Source organism: Thunnus thynnus, chromosome 20 (genome assembly GCF_963924715.1).
Source record: "Thunnus thynnus chromosome 20, fThuThy2.1, whole genome shotgun sequence".
NCBI classification, from domain to species: Eukaryota; Metazoa; Chordata; class Actinopteri; order Scombriformes; family Scombridae; genus Thunnus; species Thunnus thynnus.
The window spans coordinates 13,143,631-13,158,947 of NC_089536.1; the positions used below are offsets into that span (position 1 = coordinate 13,143,631).

Here is a 15,317-nt window from a genome sequence, read left to right on the forward strand (position 1 = left end):
CAAAAGTACAAACCTACTGAAAAACATTTTACATAAAGTCATTATCTTGTTAAATGCAGTATCCATATTAACTCTTTCACTGTTATAGGAGGAAGTAGTAGTAGGAGTGCAACAGGGTAAAATTTTGGAATACAGTAGAAATAATTAATGTATTGTAGAGATTTCTGGCATGATTACTGACTTAATTTCTACTCTAATAATCTGCTAGAAACCTATAGCATTTGAGTCATAATGACCCATCATATTAGCTCTGTGACAATAATCTATGTTCTGTTGGGATGGAAAGAGATAGAATAAACAAATCCTTGTTTTCTTGTTGTGGAAAAGTTTTTTTTAAAATGTGTGAGGAGACAAAAGTTCATGAGTCAGTCTAGATGGGGCCATTAATTTTCCTGTTGGGGCTCACATTCACCATCCAGCAGCGTTAATGAATCATTATTCTAATCGTGGGGTAATGAGTATGGCGCAGTATGGTTTTAATTGCAATACTGATCGTGCAGATTATCGTAGTGAACAAATTTAATTAGGCTGCTGTACTTTGACTCGACGCCTCGTGTCGGTGAGATTGTTTTAATTTCTTTGTGCCACAGCAGTATTTGAGACACCCATCACCAATGAGAAGGCAAGTTTACGAATCAGTGCGGATGGAATACAATATGACATCCCAAATTGATTTCAGACATGTATTTGTGTCAGTGAATGTACCAGCTTGTATAAAAGTATAGTCCAAACAAAGTCAAAATTCACCTATTGGACAAAAACAACAATATTTGACAATAACACACACTATCTTATTTTTACAGATTTCATATGTGAGTAATAGTTAGACATGCCAGTTTTCTCCTGTTGTCTTGAGAAAAAATGACTAAGCAGATACTGTATGTTAAAGAACATTTGGGTCAAAGGTAACAAGAGAAATAAAGGGGACGTGTCATGCACATTTCCAGGCTGCTCAGATAGAAAATATAGAAAAAATATAGAGAAATAGAAAATATAATTATTTTCAGGGTCTCTATTGGAATATCTTTGCATGATTAGCAGTTTAAAAATTCCTTATTTATCTTATACAGGTCCTTTATGCAGCCCTTCAGTTCTGCCTCTGTTTGAAACAGGCCGTTTTAGTTCCTGTCTCTTTAAGGCCCCCCTCCCCATGAGCTCACTATGTTCTGGTTGGCCAGCCACTGGAAGCTTCCCCCAGCTCTGGGGCCTATGTAAACAAACAGTAATAGTCAGATTTGACCTATTTCTTTCATTCTTTACTTAACTTCTCAAATACATCCGTACATGTTTGATCTGAACCATGAGTGGACCACACAAACAGCCCATGGAACAACCTTAGCAATAAAGACTACAGAATGGACGGCAGTTTCTGGGCTGTTGACTTTAAGGGAGAAATTTTACATATGTTCACCTCACTTTTGGAACTTGGACTATGTTTAACACAGACATCCTACATCATAATAGTATATAAATGACTGAAAATGTGAAAATCACAAAAAGCATGATATGTCCCCTTTAATATGAAATGATGATGTGACGCATCGCGCTCATTTCACAAAATGTATCGATCACGGGAACTCGTTTGAATACCATATGCATACAATCTGTATAGATAAATGTGGCATGCTGTTTAAATTGTTTTGGGTTGTGCTAAATCTTAGGCTGCAGTAGAGGCTGCATCAAACCCTGCCCTCCTTTACTTGAGCCCTGCTAACAGAGACTGACAGGCCCAATCAGTCATTGTTGAGTGTTGACAGTGTGAGTTTGATTAAGCTGACTGGTAATGACTGTGGGAGTTCAGACACACACACACACACACACACACACACACACACACACACACACACACACACGCAACCACAGACACAGACACAGGAGGATGTTACAGTGACTTACAGTTTTTCCTGAAAGCCTACTGCAACCCCAATGCTACCACTAACCATAATAAATACACTTGTGGGGACTTGGGTTTTGTTCCCAGATTTAAGTCCCTTCATCCTGATTGACACAAGTATGAACACACACACATTACTGCCTTTGGTGGCTTAACCATAACTTATAGAGAATATGAATGTGATGTCATTGTACAGTCACAACAGTCACACTTCTGTCACACCAAACAGGCAAGTGCAACACCGCACACAGCGAGGCCAAGATTCTTATTTACTGGCAACTATGTTTAGAAGGCGTCATCTTGAAAGACATGATTAGTCTTTAATTGTAGTTTTCTTTTTCTTAATCAGATTTAACATAATGAGATAATAATAATAATAATGATTTTATTTATAGATGGGGTTTATGTCTGTAAATCTGTACTAAGCATCTCAATAGTGCCATTAATTGACTTAAAAACATCAAAAGTAGTTAAAAGATGAAGATTTACGCAATGATATTCTCTTCAAAATCACATAAAACTTCTAGCTGTACATGTAGGAGCTTAGAGTCCGTCACATCTTTCATCAAAATGAGGACAACATTTTTCCAAATATACCCTGGCGAACGGATTGCACGCCAAGACCAACACATTAAGTCATTTTAATGGTTTAGACACATGCCGCAGATTTCTCTTATATTCCAGATTAAGAGCAGCCTCGAGATATGTGGTACCCACAAATTTGGCACAGTTCAGCATCAGACCATGGGGCAGTGGTGGCTATAGTTAGAGAAGCGAGTTTTTGACTGCCAGTTCCATCCCCCAGACTGGCAGGATGAGTCTGGGTGGGGAAAGTGAAGAAACAGCCCCTCCCTCATTACCACCACTGTGGTGCCCTTGAGCAAGTTCCTTAACACCAACTGCTCTAGTGGAGCTGCTCAGTGGCCAGCGGATCAGACTGTGGTTGTACTGGGCAGCTTCCAGGTATGAATGTGTAACTGTGTAAATGTGATCAGGGCGTTCCTGAAAAAGAGAACATTGAACTCCCCTGAATAATTAAAGGTTAAAAAAAAGACCATTACCACTTGGACTGAGAGAGGGTGATCTCAGGGGTCTGTGGAGGCCATGTTGGACTGTTTTTGGGAGCACAGTGAGGTTATTATTACAGATTACATCACCTGCTGTGTGTCCAATGTGATTAAAGAAAAATCTGAAGTCTGGAGAGATTGTTTGTAGGAGTTTTTTTGGTAGCCAGGGAAAGCACTGGGGAAGAATTAAGACAGGGAAGATTAATTAGACCCAGGGCCTGCTTCCCTTATCACTCTGACCACTTTTACCTGCCCTGCTCCTACCTGTCTCCTTCTAGAGGTCAGTCACATGGCCCGTGACAGCCTGTAATGGATTTCCAACTGTGAAAGAAACCACTGATGTCTGTTACTAAGTGTAAAGAGGCAAAGACAGTGCAACCTTAAATACCTTGGGGATGCAAATAAATTAAACTGGACATGTGACAATAAAGAGGCAATGTACAAGAGAGACTGATCCTGCAAAATCTAAGGGACCTTTTTTATGAAATCCATCCATGTTTGAAACTTCATTAGATATCTCTTTTGGCAAAAAATTTCTAACAACAGACATATGATCAATATGACAGCTGTTTAATGGATAGTGGTTCCATTTGCTGTGACCAATATGGACGACAAACTGGTCAAAGACATTTAGAGTGTTCTAGTGGTTTTATTTTAAAACTATAAATATAAACATTTAAAAAGTGAAGGCTAGACAACAGTTTCTGTTGTTGGGATCAGTAATGTGGTTATAGTGACAGTATTAACACAGCAATTAATTAAATGTGCTACATGACACAATAACAAACACCTGGATACCAGCTGTTATACCAAGCTGATGGCTAAATGAACCTTAAGAGACTTCTTAACATGCTCCAACAGTGGCCTGTGCACTATTCTGGAGAGCCAGCGTCAGTGTTAGGATGAATAAACTGATTAAAATAAAAAAGGCTGAGCCTGTACAGCATTAGAATAACAGAGCAGTAGAGTTAGAAACAGAAGGGAGGATAAATTAAACTCTAAACAATCATCTCCATCTCTTCAAGGTGCAAGATGGGTTGTCTCAGGCGTTATAGCCATCAGACTGTATGATGCTACCTGCCCAGACAGCTCCAGCCTCGAGCTCGCTTTTCTATATCTAATCTTGTGTCATTTTTGCATGGTTTCTGTCCAGTTTCTCTAAATTCTCAGTGTATGATTTAGCATACATTCTACTATACCTGACCTTGTACAGTAATAGTGCACACGGGCTTATTTTAAAGTCCCTGATGTCTGTCAACCTGTTGGTTGGTCAGCCTGTCCAACACTTTGGTCCAGAGGAGGATATATAAACAACTGCTGGTCAGATTGCCATGAAATTTAATATGAATATTCACTGTGCCTTGAAAATGATTCTTGCTGATTTTGACCTTTTCATATAACACCACCAACTGATCCAAGTTTCCCTCTCAACATTTTGCTCCTAAGGCCAAATTTCCATGAAATTTACTGTGAATATTCATGGCACATAAAGGCCTAAAATTGTGTACAAAAACTAACAAAATCTAATGGGCAGATTGGCATGACATGTACGGAACACATCCAAGCTACAGGAATGATGTAAAGTGAATCAGAACGTTTTACACAGTTAAAGAGTCCTGCAGTATCACATTTCTGTTTAGTTTTCATTTGGTGTTCTTGTGGGACACAGTTCTGTCATATGAGGAAAGTATAAACAGTTAAACAACAAAGATAAATGGATATAGCACTCTGTGGCAAAATGACAATTTGTTCTGTTGGAAGGAGTTTTTTCTGTGTCACCACCAGTGAAGGAAGGACACTTGAGGACACTGGCACTGATGCACCTTCCCTGTCCTTCAAACAGGAGTTGTTCGCTCTTCCTCTGAAACCTTCTCTCAGGGGAAAGGTGCTATAGCTATACTCTTGACATGCATGAAGTTGTCTTTGCAGTATTTCTACCTCCTGCTGGCTACTGTACATGAGCGATTGCTGACTGGGGACATTTTCTAAAGTTTTCTTAAGGAATTAATCTCTCTTTCAAGTGGTGACAAACGACTGAGGTCAACTGTTACAGAAACTCCTAAATGGCTCAAATGTTGCACAGGCTTCAGTTTCATATACACATGTGAACACACGGACACACACACACACACATTCAAGCTACACAATCTGTCAGCAAAAAGCTTTCACGTTTTGGTATTTGCTGAAATGCTGACATGAATGAAAATATTGTGCTTCCAAATCCGGCGACGTGCCTTGAGAATCAAGCAGAAAATGCAAAACCGGCTGAAATATGCAGCAGCCAGGAGACATGACATTGCCCGAAAAATGTTGACTGCAAATTGAAGTACTGCTCTCCATTTGGATTCATGTAATACACTGTCAAGATGTTTGCATGATAAGGTTAGTGTATAATAAAGCTGCTCAAAATACTTTTAAGATTCAAGTAGAAGTGCTTCTTTTACCCTTGCAGCCTTTGGCATATTCCTTCAGATCTGTGTTTCAACAAACATGATGCTATTAGCACTGTAGGATCAAATGTTTTCAATAAAATATTAAATACATTGTTGCTTTTCTTTAGTGAGCAGTGTTAACAAGAAAGAGCACCAGAAAGACCTCAGTAATGAATGTACTAGCTTGTCTTCTTTAATGTAGCCCTGATAAACATCTTTCAAGACGCACCAGTAAGCAGAGATCCCGTGATTCTCATCTCTGAATCCTTCAAACTAACTCCGCCATGCAGGCTGCCAGCTTCACCGCAGCTCAGAGAAGAGCATCGAGACAGAAAGCTGCTAATTACTAAGTTCATGGGGCGTATAAAGCTACAGACAGACTTTAAATATCAATAAATGTGTGCTGCACATCTGCCGGCTGCCGTTCAGCAGGTCTGATGGATTCGGGCTTATCTCAGTTCAAGCAGATGGTGGCAGTTTATTTTAAGTGTGCTTGATACAAACGTGCAGAACGCTATGGAGGGGCAGGAGCTCTGTAAAAGAAAAACACTGCTCTATCTGAGCAGCACTAATAGTGTATTCATGCTCATTTCCCTGCAGATCAGCTATATTGTTAGTTTATCCTTTATGGCCACGATGCAAAAACTCATCAGAACGGCACATCGGTACAGAGTACATCATTGCATTAAAATTCATTTGGTGTTTACCTGCTTTCAGAAGACACATTTTTCTGTACATAAACAAGACAGAGATCATAGTGGGAATAACTCAAATGTTGCTTTAAATACCAAACATTTTGCATTCTTAATCTACTGGACAGAACAGTTAGTTTACATCATTTGGTGCCAGTATAAACATTACACTACCAGATATTGTGAATACGATTGCTTATGGAAACTATGCTGGCTGCCTCCTTGAGAGTTCTGGTCAAATGTCTTTGTGTTGTCTTGCACTAATCATGTGTAGACTAGAGATATTCATTGCATTTGCTCGCCGATCTGCTGTTTTGTGCCTGCAGCCTGGCTAGTGAGACTGTAGAAACCTGATCAATTCTGACTCTCTTGATTGTTTTTGCTTTAATTCTGCTGTGCGGATAACAAAAGCCGCTGTAGCTTGTGTCCTGTGTCCAGGGTAATCACAGTATCCCGTGATTTTTCTTTGACCAGCGGACACTAGTCCTGGATTTCACCTTGAACACATTCAATAGCAGTTTATGGACCCTGGGGTGAAAATGGGCCCACAGTGCTCCAGTTGAAACTAGGACAGATTACCGCGGGGAGCCTGATCTGGGCTGGATGGTGCCCCGCAGGTAGAAATTCTCACGAAGCCGCTGGTTCTGCCAGCTGCGGCTGTATGAGTTTAAATAGACAGTGACAGCCAGCGGGAGAATTTGCCTGTTGGCTGCCAGTCGTGGCCTAAATGTGTTTTGTCACAATAAAGATGATTTATTTAAAGACCACATAGTGCAAGGTGGGGGCAGCATATTAAGCCATCATGGAAATTAGGCCTTGACTCTCCACCTTTTTGTTTCCAGTGGAGAGAGCTTAGCGGAGCTGTCAATGGCAGTTTTAATGGATGCTAATTCATCCCCCAGAACTCATCATAAATGCCTAGTTCTCTGCCTGTTGTGTAAGCAATGAATGGCATCATCATTACTGCAAAAGCACAGTGCACTAACCACTTCTGTTTTATGACTCAGAAAAGCTGTGTGCTTCACGCCATTATGGAGTAAATGCAAATCGAAAGATTACTGTTGGTTAAAGATAGAGTGAGTGGGATTTTTTTTAATATGCACCACTGCACTGTGCAGCAGTCACTTATGGAGGTTTTATTTCATGCATTAAAAGCAGCTGAGAGGAAGAAGTTGGGCCAAAAGGAAGCAGCTCATAAATATAACATAGGTCATCATAGCAGTATATTTAAAGATAATTAGCGATGCAATTCTTACATTCATATTTAATGTCGAGTTTGTTTTTTCTATGATTGCATGGATGTTGATATGTAACCAGCTGTGGTGATACAATACAACTAATGCTCAAAATATGCATTCTGTCATATATAGTAAATGTTTTTATACATGTAAAGTATTAACAAGAGTGAGTAATATAATATAACGTGTTTTTATGGGTTTATTTTAGGGTTTGTGTAAGTGTTTACTGCAACCAACTTCACAGATCATTATATTGATATTAGCACAAGACTCAGATTTACGATGTGTGTCCCTCGGGTCAACACCAGATATTATATAAACATATTCCCAGATTAGTGGTTTCCAAAAGCAAAAACATGCAATTTAAAGTTCTGATCAGGCCCATAAACACAGATCGTATTGGACCTGATGTGAATTCATTTTCAGCTCAACACAAGCCTGCACCACTGCAACATTTCATCAACTGGAAACCTTAAAGTCTTTTTTTAACTCCACTATAGCTGTCTTGTTATTAAAATTTCGGTTGCTGCCAAAACCAACAGATCAGCTCATTGTTGGATTTACAATGAGCTGAAGCATTGTCTGTGTAACCAAAGTCTAGTATAGCTCAGTCCTTTGTGCCATAGAGCTCTATTGTTCTACACACACTGTAGTTTATTTTGAGTCAATCCCTCATACACCATCCTGGTGACATAAATATTCACTAGAACACCAAAACCATAACATATATCACCTGCACTAATGTAAAGTCATGTGAAAACTATCCTCACAGGAGCATATTAGTCTGGTTTTCCATCTGCATTTTGTCCTGCTATAGATTCACCCAAACAACATCAGCTCTGGTGTCTGTCACTGCCTCCATGTTTAATTCGTTCTCCAGAGATGCATAATTCATTTAACGTATTATTGTGGTAAAATGCTGGATGTTTTCCACATTAAATGCAGTAAAATTCTGAAAGATCCCTAATTCTTTTGTTAATGTCACAAAGCATTAACACCACACAGAGGTAGCTCATCAGGGGATGTCGGTAAGTGTCGGAAATGAGAGCGTGCCTCTGTACCGCCATGTTGGTTCAGACTGAAGACAGAGAGCCCGGCTCAGACAGATGATCCCAGGGAAATGCATTCACCATGAAAAGTGCCAAAGCAGCCTTTCCTCTGATGCTTTTGCTCTGATTCGCCGCTATGAAAGCTTCTCATCCCCCCTTTCTTTCCGCTCTTCATGAAAAGAAGCCATTTCTCTCCCTCTGTGATTGCTGTGATGTTGAGTCACCCAGAGACTAATCTTGGAAATAATAGAGATTAAGCTTTTCCCCCCAGTTCTTTTTTTAACGGTGCTGTAATTTCTCCAGCTCATAATCTTTCATCCCTTCTCAATACAGGAAGGTTGGCTGCTGTGACCTACACTCCCAGCCTCTTTGAAGAAGCTAGTTTCCTGCATAAAAAAGAAAGTGAATGCAGATTAGCGAGCAGGAGCTGGCTCATTCTAATGTGTTGAATAACATTTATAGTTGCAAAGTGTAGTGATATTTAAAGTGACGTGACCAACTCCCTGCTCATTTTTGTAATAGTTTTGTTGTTAAGCACTGGCGGGATGGCAATTTTGATCAGTCCACCACTTTGATATATATTAGATAATCCATCTAATAGTTGATGAGATATTTAAGTCTAGACCATAGGCTGTATATAAAGATGGACGTAGTGAGATTAGATTTCATCCATTGGTTTGCACTGGAGCCAGTTTGAAGCCCAGAGTTGCATTTCATTTCCAAAATGACCACTGAGGGCTCGAATTTAGCAATTTAGACCATAATGACTCGTTGAAAAAAATGATTTACTCAGTATTTCTAGAGGGAAATTGAATGGGAGTCAATCTGAGCCAGGGGTTTTTTGGAGCCAGCATCTAACAGCCATCAGTGGCATTGCACTTTAAGGTATCTTCGCATTAGCTTCAGCCTCAAGCCTTGGTAGTTGCTGTTCGGTATAGACCAGATATTCATGATCCCCAGAGGGTGAATCCTAATGACTTTGGAGATCTCCCGATTTGTAATGTAGCACCACCAGCAGGTCAAAGTTTTGACTTATTCCTTGACTTGTCAGGTTAAAATTCATGAGGTCAAAATTTGAATTTGTCCAATACTTTGGTTTTCTGACCAAATATATGCAGAACATTCCCATCAGCCTCATCTGCATTTTGTGTGTAGTGCTAATTAGCAAATTTTATCACACAAAACATAAACGTGGCAAACATCAATAAGCTGACATTTAGCTCAAAGCACCACTGGCACAGCTACAGACTAATGCTGTGTATTTCCTTGTATGTGAGGTCATTTTCTATCTTACATGATTTACTAAATCCTTTCACTCAACCTTTTTATTTTTGGTTATGGGCACAGTATGAGTTCATGAAATTCTACAGTGATGAGCTGCTATTTATAAAAACTAATCAAGGCCTGCTGGTTAACACATTCCCAGCATGACTGGATGAAACAAGTATAACCACAGCTTTAGTCCATCTTGTCAGATTCGCTGGAATGAAGCTTTTGTGCAAACGAGATGGGTACCTCACTTGAAAGGGACAGTCCTGTCAAAAGCATATTCCTCTTGTCGCCTGATGTTGCACAAATTCTCATAGTTGATGGCGGTTTCTAGTTTGTTCAGTGCAAAATGCAGTTAATTAAACGTCTCGCCCTGCTGTGTTTTGTGAATTTATGCGTAGGAGATTAATGAGATCAATTTCAGATTTGTGTCGGAGAGGGAATCAATGTCCCCAAAAGTCATACTGACAGGCAGATTAAGCACAGCGGCCTAGCAGAGAGGTAAAAAAAAAACTGTCTCTCATCTGCCTGTGGTTGTCTCTCGCTGTCTCTCTTCCACTTTCTCTCATTTCTCGCTTCTCTATCGTGACGCAATTCAATGCACTTCATTAGTTTATCATTATCATTCGGTAGATGAGCAGTCCTGGTGGAACATTTAAATAAAATTGGAATTCATCAAAAACAAAATCAAGTCAGTAAACACTTGTTACTTATGTGTGTGTTGCCGAGGGATCCGGGCTGCACGTTACACACGCAGGATGAAATAAGAGTAATAAGCAGATCAAATCACCCCTCTCATTTCCAAGTATAATCTAAATAGTGCATGGTATACTGGAGTGACTGGAAATCACCGAATAAGCAGTGCTAAAGCAAGACAACAAATGATCCAACATATATTTGATTAAGAGGATGTGATATCTGTCTTTGCCTCAACTGTTGTGTAATCTTTCTTTTTTTAATTTTTCTTTTCTCTGTATCTCTTTGTCTGTGTGTGTTTGGACACATCTGCCTCTAGTTTTTATGGCTTTGAATCGAATAGAAATTCATTTGATTTGTTGTTCATTTTTTGGTGTTGCAGACATGCAGTTTTGGTCTGTTCAATTTAGATCTGCAAAGATTAGTTGATTAAGTGTTAAATTAATTACCAACTATTTTTATAATTGATTAATCATTTTGAGTCATTTTTTAAGAAGGAAATTCCTCTGATTCCAGCTTCTCATATGTGAATATTTTCTGGTTTCTTTGATAGTAAACTAAATATCTGTGGGTTGTGGACTGTTGGTCACATGAGGACATCGTGTTAGGCTTTGGGGAACAGTGATTGACATTTTTCACCATTTTTTTGACATTTTACAGACCAAACTAATCCATGAATTGATGAACATTTTACAGACCAAACTAATCAATGAATCGTTGCAGCCCTAGTTCAGTTTAGTTTCTCTCTAATTTGGCGACTGTGTAGCAGTGCTGGTCTGAGGTTAATCCCTCACTAGTGTTATTTGATTGGTCTGTATATGGAGCAGATGAGGGAATTAAGTCTTGTATTTGTTCTTCTCAGAATTGATTCCCAGAAAGTACATTTTAAATTTTTAATTCTTTATTTTAGATACCCTTTTTGTGAATGGTCCAAAATTTAGGTATTTGTTCAGATATTGTTTTGCCAGAAAAAAAACTACCCTGCAGTATTTGAAGCTTCAGGTGATGATAAAACAGGGCAAACTGTGGTATGTTTCACCCACTGTTGCTGCTTTATTTTGTGTTATAAGAGGTCTAGGCCTATGCTAGACACCAGGTCTCTAATTACTTTGTATTTGACGCTGAAAATCGTGCGCCTGTGTTAATAATTTACTCCACAGAACTGCTCATACAATTATTTTGACTCTGAAAAGGTTGTTTTTCTTTTCCCTTCCCATTCCTCTGCTCTGTCTCTGTGTTCCACTCAGGCTTTAAAAACCATTTTGAATAAGGGGCCAGATCAGTAAAAACATGCAAATGCTCAAGAGCTTTCAAACCTGCCTCATCCTCAGAGTTAAAAACCTAAAATCCAGAGGTGAAAGAAGCAGAAAATTATGGAAAATTGGTTTCTTAGTGCTGTGCTTTTCTGTAACAACCATAGACTTTAAGAAGAATGTCTAAGTCTTCATGAAAAATGAGAGACGCTTTATTATAATTGCTGTTTTGGTATTATATAAAGCAACCATTTCTTATGCTATATTTTTTAGTAATTGCCATTTATTTCATAATGTCATTCAATATCTTTCATGGAATAAAATCATTTTAATAATTAGAGTAGAGTAAAGCTTTCATGTCCCTGAGGCATTCAGGCAGCAGCTAATATTAATAAATACAGAAAAATACAGAAATGAATAAAAAGAACAATCAATACAAAAAAATACACAAGTTAACAACATGGTCACTGTTTCCTTTTGTTTAAAAAGCCAATAGGTTCATCACATATCTAAGCTAAAAAAAAAAGAGTCATCTCTCTCTTTATCCCTCCTTCAGTCATCATCTGGTATGTTAATACTTCTGGCTTCGTCAGTCAATTTCATTCAGTTTTTCTCCGCACCAGGCTCCACCTACCAGCCAATACTCCCTTCAGCCGTCTCATCAAGCTTCTCTTGACATTTTCCATCCCACCAAGGCCAAACCTCCACTCCACTTCAAAGGACAAGTGTGTAAGATTTAGGGGGATCTATTGGAAGAAATATTGGCAGAAATGGAATAATGGAATATTCATAAATATGTTTTCATTAGTTCATTGGTGTATAATCCCATGAAAATAAGAATAATTGTGTTTTCGTTACCTTAGAATGAACCCTTTATATCTACACAGGGAGTGGGTCATCCCGCCATGTTACACTGCCATGTTTCTACAGTAGCCCAGAATGGAGAACCCAAACACTGGCTCTAGAGAGGGCCTTTCACGAGTTTCACAGCCACCGTAGGTTCCCCTACACACTTGGGATGGGAGGGGTTAACAGTTGGTTGCAATCTGCAACCTCACTGCTAGATGGCACTAAATCCTGGTCCTCACTGGTCCTTTAACGAACTACAAATTTTTATTCCATACGAAGGCAAGCTCTGTCTTTCAGATGAAAAAAAATACAACAAACACTTGATACTATAATGTATAAGAAACAGAAATATAATCCTGGTTTCCTGTTTAGTTTGATTAAGACAAACACAACATGCAGACATAAAGGAGAAGCAGATCTATTACTTATTGACATTCATTTTAACTTCGGTTTTCATTTACACATAACCTTTTACTCTTTCCAACCTCGGGACTTTCAGCATACAGGCATTGTGCATTTTAATGCGAGCACTCTAATGTTTACTTTGGGTCTAGACAAAGGTCAATGCCGCAGTACTCTTTAAAGCATGAGCAGTCTGAAAGCATTTAGGCCAAACAAAATGAAGTGATGAGACGAGAGAGGTCATGTGAAAGGAAATTTCAAAGCATAATGTGATGCTAAATTTGCTGTGGGATTCATATTAAAAAAAAGGCTGTAGAGGTAAAGTAATGTATGCAAGAAGATAGAAAACTGATAAAAGGGAAAGGTGACATTAAAGAGCAAAAAACATGTATGTGAAACATTAATATACATATTCTGTCAGTCTCTTTAGGCCTCAAACCTCAGCCCATTACCATTTTCTCTTCATGCTAACAAACCCATTTGCCGGCCAAGAGAAATAACAAAAACACACACCAGTTCTGTGTTTAAAGGCCAGCGATATTTGTCAAGATCAACTACGGACTAATAAAGCAGGGAAAGGCCACACAAAGCCTCTCATCATTTATTCTCTGCTACTACTGAAGTCATTAAAGCTTTGCGTGAATCATTCACTGATCTCATACGCCGTGTGCTAAACTCCTACTGTGTGTGTAAGGATGAGCAGCTTCAGTGGCCTAAAATGAAAAAGGGTGACATTTCTATCTCTCCATAAATCCACAAATGTGTTTTAAATCTTACTGTTATGAAGCAGGAGTTAGAGTTAACAAAAACAAACAAAAAAAAACAAACAGTTCTCTTGCTGATATGTTTACTCAAATATGATCCTCCCTGCTGTAGGTGCGCTGTCCCAGAGCCAGGTCCACCCGCTCCTGGGCTCCCTGCCTCTGCCAGGTCCCCCCCTCCAGCCGCAGACTCATGCCCACCTGGAGCACTTCCTGCCGCTCAGGATCAACAGCTCCTCTCCGCTCAGCCTTTTCCCCAATTTCAACACGGTGAGACACAAATATCACATTTCCCATATGCAGACATGAAGCTACAATGGACACTCAGAGATTTCAGCACCAACCAGAACCTCAAAATGTTTTCTCCAAACTCAAAGCGAGTTAGTAAACAAATATAAATATAGGTAAGTGCATATAAATATCGCAACACGTCTCTATATTGGCAGGTACTAAACATTTAATTGCTTGAATCAGGTGCAAAAATATGATCGAGCCAAATCCCAAACACTTTTCTCCCACATGCACACACATTTTGTCTGGCTCTAAATGATAAAGCAGCAGACTTTCACAGTCTCCATTTAGCATTAACTCCTAATAAAACAAGTCAAGGGAAAGTGCTAAATGTATCCGGCATGTGGGAAGCTGAGAGAAGATTCCTGTCTGACACCTAAAGCTAAAAATATGACTCAAAAAACACAGCTGCACCGTAGAGATTAAAAAACATGAACAGTCATCAGAAAATGTTTAAAATTGAATTCAGGACTGTAATTATAATAAAATCTTTTACTGTGATAAATATACTCAGTCTGCATTCACTCTTTACACTGTTAAAAATAAATGTGATTCTTCAAAAGTTAAGCATCATGTAGCATAGAGTTTTGATTTCTGTCTGAGTAGATATTAAAGTGTCAAACAAATCTCTCTTGACTACAAAAATCCACACTTTCTGTAACATCACACAGCAACAATTAATTCAATGGTTGTTTCTGAGCAAAATTTCTTCTTTTTTAGGCTTCTTTCTTCAGAAAATTAGCGTCACTCATCAATCAAATCAACACTGACAAAATGTTCCTCACTCACCTGAAATATGGTGGTGGTATGGATTTGTGTTGTACATCTGCACTCTTTAAGGTCTATGCATAAATCTAATAATTAAGATAAAAATTAACTCCATGCTATCCCACCAGAGAAACAATATGACAGCATATTGTAAGCCATTGTATGTAATTAAGACCATTTAAGAAGATGAGGTTAAAACATGCCCCAACAGGTTATGTGAACAGTTACAAGTATTCTGCTTAAAATATAAGTGTTGCACATATTCTTGAACAACATGATTTATAGTCCTTTTACTTTTGGTATAGGAAATATTAGTTAATGTTTCACACACACTTTTCTTTTCTATCTTAATTTTGCAAAGTGCTCAAACTTACTACTCAAACACAGCAGGGCTTGATTTAAATAAATGAATTAAATAAAACATCACAGCAATTTTCCAACCAGAATCAGAATCAGATTTATTAGCCAAGTATGTTCACGCATACAAGGAATTTGACCCTGGTTTCTATTAGCTCTCAATGTACTTAAACACAACAATCTTCAGAAAGATGCACAAGGACAACAAGCCATACAGACATAATTAAACATAAATATATCACTCTTATGTACAAGCAAATGGGTGAAAAAATAGATACATAGATATAGAAACAACAAGT

General features: G+C 38.6%; 1 protein-coding gene across 4 annotated transcripts in view; it reads left to right on the plus strand.

The window, feature by feature from the left end:
- Positions 1-15,317, plus strand: part of LOC137172174 (zinc finger protein 385C-like) — a 78,219-nt gene that overhangs the window by 52,478 nt on the left and 10,424 nt on the right. For all 4 annotated transcript variants that reach the window (XM_067576464.1, XM_067576462.1, XM_067576463.1 and 1 more), the window contains one exon: positions 13,718-13,872. In XM_067576464.1, coding sequence (XP_067432565.1) covers positions 13,718-13,872 — 155 coding nt within the window. The remainder of the gene's footprint in view (positions 1-13,717; positions 13,873-15,317) is intronic.